Source organism: Copadichromis virginalis, linkage group LG3 (assembly GCF_057382275.1).
Source record: "Copadichromis virginalis isolate Kocher_CV1m ecotype Utaka linkage group LG3, C_Virginalis_male_GT1.1, whole genome shotgun sequence".
Classification (NCBI taxonomy): domain Eukaryota; kingdom Metazoa; phylum Chordata; class Actinopteri; order Cichliformes; family Cichlidae; genus Copadichromis; species Copadichromis virginalis.
Window position 1 is genome coordinate 52,121,057 of NC_140620.1, and position 6,473 is coordinate 52,127,529.

Sequence of the window (6,473 nt, forward strand, 5' to 3'; positions counted from 1 at the left end):
TGGTGTTTTTTTCAGGTGATGTGGAACTTTAAAAGTCTTCTCACACAGTTCACTTTTGTAAGGTCTCTCCTCAGAGTGGCTAAACATGTGTCGTTGTAACTGTGCATCTGTTGTAAACAGTTTCCCACACTGATCACAGCAGGAAACATAATTTCCAGTGTAAATCCGTAGGTGAATATTTCGGTACTGTTTGTCACTGAACCTTTTTCCACAAAAATCGCAGCTGTACACCTTAATTCCAGAATGGGTAACTAGATGCTTCTGTAAGTTTCGACTTTGAGCAAAAGCTTTACAACACAAGTCACAGTAGTGTGCTTAAACTACACTGTGGATGAGTTGGTGTTTTTTTAAGCCTCCAGCCAGGGTAAAAGACTTTCCACACAATTCACAGCTGTACGCTTTAACTCCACTGTGGATGAGTTGGTGTCTTTTTAAGTCTCCTGCCTGGGTAAAAGACTTTCCACACAATTCACAGCTGTACGCTTTAAATCCACTGTGGATGAGTTGGTGTTTTTTTAAGCCTCCAGCCAGGGTAAAAGACTTTCCACACAACTCACAGCTGTAAGGTTTAAATCCACTGTGGATGAGTTGGTGTTTCTTTAAGTCTCCTGCCCGGGCAAAAGACTTTCCACACAAGTCACAGCTGTATGCTTTAACTCCACTGTGGATGAGTTGGTGTGTTTTTAAGGCTCCAGCCAGGGTAAAAGACTTTCCACACAATTCACAGCTGTAAGATTTAACTCCACTGTGGATGAGTTGGTGTTTCTTTAAATCTTCAGCCAGGGTAAAAGACTTTCCACACAAGTCACAGCTGTATGCTTTAACTCCACTGTGGATGAGTTGGTGTTTCTTTAAGTCTCCTGCCCGGGCAAAAGACTTTCCACACAAGTCACAGCTGTATGCTTTAACTCCACTGTGGATGAGTTGGTGTTTCTTTAAGTTTCCAGCCCAGGTAAAAGACTTTCCACACAAGTCACAGCTGTATGCTTTAACTCCACTGTGGATGAGTTGGTGTTTCTTTAAGGCTCCAGCCAGGGTAAAAGACTTTCCACACAAGTCACAGCTGTATGCTTTAACTCCACTGTGGATGAGTTGGTGTTTCTTTAAATCTTCAGCCAGGATAAAAGACTTTCCACACAACTCACAGCTGTATGCTTTAACTCCACTGTGGATGAGTTGGTGTGTTTTTAAGGCTCCAGCCAGGGTAAAAGACTTTCCACACAAGTCACAGCTGTACGTTTTCTCTCCCTTTCTTCTGTGAGGTTTGTCAGCCTCCTGAGAGTGCTGACTTCTTGCTCCATGTTGGTCCTGCAGTGACAGAGGCAGTGAGTGAAATGCAGTCGTGGAACAAACTGAAACTCCCTCCGTCAGTGGAATCAAACATGTCAACAAACACATTGCTGGTGTGTTACCACCACCTTCTGGTGATAGTATCACATTACAATGATGTGACACAAAGAGAGGTATAATTAAAATGACATTAGGAAATATTGATCAGCGGAGAAAATCTTTTATTTCACAAAATTTTTTTCAGTTCAACTGATGATATTGTTGTTTCAATGTGTGTAGATAAAATATGATCTTTGTATTTTCTTGTGACTTCTGTGGTTTCTGATTTTGAATGTAGATTCTGTATATATGGATGAGCCCAGGATAGAAAAGATAAAGCTGCTGTTAACGGGTTTTTAAAAACCAACCAGCTGAACACACAGTTTCAATAAGTGTTGTGTTGTCTGTGATGTTTTTCTCACCTTTTGTGTTGAAGACATTTTTTCCTCTGTAGTGGCTGAGCTGAGTCCAAATGGCTGAAATTGTTCCTCTGCTGCTCCAACAGACTCTTCTGCTCCTGTTACTCCTGTTGTAAAAAAAAAAAGTATCAATCGATATCGATATTGAACCGTTCGATACAGTGCTTTCGGTTCGGTACGCATATGTATCAAACAATACAAAATTTTAATTTATTTTATCAACTTTTCTTCTGATAATGCTGTCTGTGTTGAGAGCTCAGTGGATCTGCATTCGACTACTCCGCCTAGGCTCCACTGTCGAGCGCAGATCCACTGAGCGCAGCACAAGCTAGCAAGACAGTAGCTAAGCTCGTTGTAACATGGCAAATTGAACCCCCCCCCCCCCACCCTCATTCAGATCTGGCCTTTGGAACTATTTTGGTCTTCATGTGAAGTATGACCCTGAAGGTAAGCGCGTCATGGACAAAAGTAAAACAGTATGTTGGATGTGCCACGCAATGCTCAATTACATGGGTGGGAACTATTGTGTTAGCGCAGTTAGCCCCGCGGTAGCTCGTTAACGGAGATTTGCCGTGTTGTGGCGTTAACGTCATTTCAGATTAACGCTGACAGCACTAGTGGGAACACAATGTATAGGACTGCACATTTACGCCGACATCATCCTAGTGCAAAGACAAGTGGAAGCAGACTAAAACAACAAGCACACATGCTACAAACTTTACCAGAGTCATTAGCACACGATTCTCCTTATTGGGACCTGATGTGTTTAATATGCTGCTGAGAATATAGCCCAGAAGAAGCGTATAGTATAGCTTTTATTTAGGAAAGAGACATTTCTCTGTAATAAACTCTCATTTCCAAAGATGAGTGATTCCTCAATCAGATAGATTTATTTTTTTATTACTTGGTTGTTTCAGCAACATTAAATTTAAAAACTGTACTTGTTAAAATATATATTTATAATTTTAATAAATGACAAATTACAAAGGCATGAAAATTTTTTTCTATTGAAAAAATATCGAACTGAATTGTGAATTTTGTGTATCGTTGCACCCCTAATATATATATATATTTTTCTTTTTTTTGAAGCTTTGTAAAAGCCCGAAAGAAGCAGAAATACATAGTAGGATTAAAGAGCGTAATAACTGACTGAAAAGGAAGACGGCAGCACTGCATGTACATGCATGTACAAGCCACTGATAAACATCGAAGAAGAAGAAGAAACAGTGTCCGGCATTGTATCTGGTTTCTGGTACAGATCGGGTAGTGGCAGGGCCACATCCTTCAGAGATTTAAGAAAGAATTTAGAAGTTTTTAACTCAGTGATGCTGAAGTGTTCGTTTGACTTTGGGACCTGAAGGGACGGAGTTTAGGACCCAGATTACTCCCAGATTTACGAGCGCCTTAGTCCAACAAATATGGCAATAATGAGGGCCCGCTTGCTTTTTCTACAAAAAAAAATGTGCTTTGTTGTGTATCTGACGGACAAACACCAAACCAGCTCCACATTACTGAAGTGGAACCATTTTTACAAACTAATTCTGGTTCATCCATTTCACTCAACGATCCGCTTTCTCCCTTCTCATTCTCTGTTGCCGCCATGCTTTTTCGGCCATGTGCGTATGAAAACAAAGGCACTGCGCATGCGTGTTTTACCCATATTCTATCGCAATAGTCCATTTTCTTATCGTTGCCTAACATTGTACCGGTATTACCGTGAACGGTATAATATGGCCCAGCCCTAGTGGCAAGCATGCAGGCTTGTCACTAGGGCAAACTATGGCATGCAGGCTTTCACATTTCACACCATTCGAAGACAAATATAACGTCGCAGAACACTCCAGCTCACATGTTAGTCTGCTCCAAGCATTTCCACAAAGGTCAGTGTTTTGTAGTAGTTAATACGTCCTTTTTCATAACATAATTGTCCACTAAAGGCTGATTGCCCTCCCCCAGGCTTGTACCCGCGGCTTCATGTCCTGGGGGTTGGTTGTTCTCCTCCCCTGCACTCCATCCTTTTGTTCATATTCCAAGATTATTTTGTTATATGTATTCTTACCTCCTAGCAACCGCCATATTATAATATTGCAAGCAATCACAAACTCTACAGTCTCCCTAACTTCAATGTGATGGCCCGCTTGAAGCTGACGCTCTGGAGCGTGTGTCGAAAAAAACAACACACTGGTTCAGAAGCACTGTGTCGAGGCTTGCTTCGTTTGGCAAAAGTCACGTGACCAGTGACGTCCAAAGCTTCATTACGCACGTAACTGCTTCGGTACCTGATTCAAACAGATATAAGGAAGTGAATCATCCACGGGATTCGTGGAGTGTGTTGATGGTGACAGATAGCGACGAGGTGATCATTCCACTGACAGATATGGAGCCAGCGAGGAAGAGAGGACGTTCTGGCGTGTGGGAATATTTTGAGTTGATTTTGCTCAATTCATTTTATCTGCCGAAGTGAAAAACTTGAAATGTCCAAAATCATGTTTTCATAATGTAAATATCATTACAGCATATGACTTTAGGAACACTTCCATGTGAATTAAAGCTGATGAAGACTACAAAAATGTATTTGACACTATACGTACATGACATTGCTACACAGTTTAGAAAATCATTTTGTTTATTGTTTTTAGGTGATAGTCTGCAGGACCCAGGAATACCTGCATATCTACCAACTTGCAGTGTAGTTCCTGCACTCCACAGCCTCTTCTGTTCCATGCAAGTGGATTTTCTCCAGGGCAGGAGAAACTATTTCTAAGAAAAGAAACAGACTCAGCCAGCGCACAGTAACACTAATCCTCTTGTTAACTGTAAATAACAAAAGGGCTACCTTACATTGATCATGTTTTTACTTTGCAAGTTCTTGATTAGGGGTGGGTTTTGATTATCGCTTTTCTGATTACAATCCATGCTAAATTGAATAAAGTGATATTGATTCATTAAAATCCCGTGTCGATTTGTAAATTAACGTTATTATGCCTGAAACGCCAGCATCTCAGGTTAAACCTCACAACATGTCGTCAAACACCATGAAGCTAAAACAGTAACTGGGAGCAGGTTTACGGATTCTGCATACAAACGTGAACACAGAGCGTGGACCCGACACGTCAGAATCAGATTTTGATGTGTCGGCGGGTCCGCGCTGTGTTTGCCTCTTTTTTTTTCGCTGGCTTCTGCAGCTGCAGGTTTCATAACTCTCTGTTTACATCTCTAATTAAGTCTCACATGTGTCAGCTTTCTTTTAATAGATACGAAATTATGGATATATACTGTTAAATGATCAGACTTGTAATATTTCTGACTGAGGCAAAACTTTCCAGATTCCAATCAAATTGAATCGGATCCTGTATCGAATCAAAATGATTCTACAAATCAGTGACGATGCAGCCGTACTCAGCTCCCTAAGCATTTTCCCTTTCCAGTTCACAATCAATCCCACCCCTAGGTCAAAAATATGTATAGGACAATTGGCCTAATCTAATATTTTGTATGAACCTGTCCAGCTGTCCAGTGATTAAACGACAAGTAGATGGAGGCAGGACTTCACAGCAGGGGCATACTCCATAATGTGCTGTGCATTATCATATGTATATTATATATATTGCTCACTTATTGTATTTACCAACATCAAGGAGTTATGAGCAAAGAAAGGCCACCATAGTGCATGTTTAAATAGGGAAAGTTTATTGATCAAAATGTATTACGCAAATACGCATTACATTTTTTTCAGCCCCCCCAATCGAGAAAACAAAACCAATTACATGTTCAAAGCAACGGAACGGTGGCCCAATATCAGAGAGAACTCCACTCTTGAGTGAGCAGTGATAATTGAGCAGTCCGTTTTATTTTGCAGATTCAAGCTGCTCTTCAAAATTTTCACCACCAGATGTCACCGGAGAGGACTGTGTTGAAAAGCTTCGAGTAATGAACCGTTTTTCAATACAAGCTTCAGTGCTTCGGAAAGCTTCATTTGGCCATCACTAGTAAGCAATCTATTATTCTCACCAGAGAAAAACATAAACTAAAACCACATCAAAGTTAGCTCCGTGCTTACCTTTAGATGAGCCCACAAACAAGAGAACTCTGTGATTAAGCTAGAAGCCTTTCCAAACACAGTTAACAGATCAGGAAGCTGAGACACACGTGGTTCGCGCTGATCTCAGCTACAATCCAAGAGACAGCGGTGGGTAGATCGATGCAGATATCGATTGAAAAGTAGGTAGTTGTATATGATCCTGTAGGTTTACTACTTTACTCCCGTTTCACGAAAACGCAGCTCTCTCTGCTCAATCCTCTCCAGCGCACACACTTTGCTCCGCCCCCTTTACCCAGCTCTGCAGCGATTTGTTGCTGTGCGTCACGTGACTCAGCTGCACAACGTAATCATGTGGTGTGTTATTTCAAAATTAGCGCGCTTCGGGATTGACGGCAGGCCGCAATGCATTGTGGGTAGTGGTGTGCGATACTGCATGTTTTGGTATCGATCTTCTGCTTTTCTTTTCATTCCAATTAAAATTGTTATACTCTTAGAAATGATAATAATAATATTTCCACTGTGGGATTTCCACGCATCAGAAGTAACACTTCTACATGCTGTTAATAAATATCACTGTACCTGCCTCTTGTTTTGAGATTTTTGGGCTCACACCTTTTTTTGAATAATTAATGTTTGGGTTTTTGTCACCATTTCGTTTGGATATTTAGGTTGTCAGCATTGTT

General features: G+C 41.0%; 1 protein-coding gene across 1 annotated transcript; it reads right to left on the reverse strand.

The window, feature by feature from the left end:
* Positions 1-246: 246 nt before the first annotated feature.
* On the reverse strand, positions 247-6,065 carry LOC146715201 (uncharacterized). The gene is made up of 3 exons (XM_085451634.1): positions 5,809-6,065; positions 1,752-1,855; positions 247-1,308 (listed from the first exon to the last, which is right to left on the reverse strand). Exons 2-3 carry the CDS (start codon positions 1,767-1,769, stop codon positions 316-318), a joined length of 1,011 nt encoding a protein of 336 aa, XP_085307760.1. The 5' UTR covers positions 1,770-1,855; positions 5,809-6,065; the 3' UTR covers positions 247-315.
* Between the last annotated feature and the right edge of the window lie 408 nt (positions 6,066-6,473).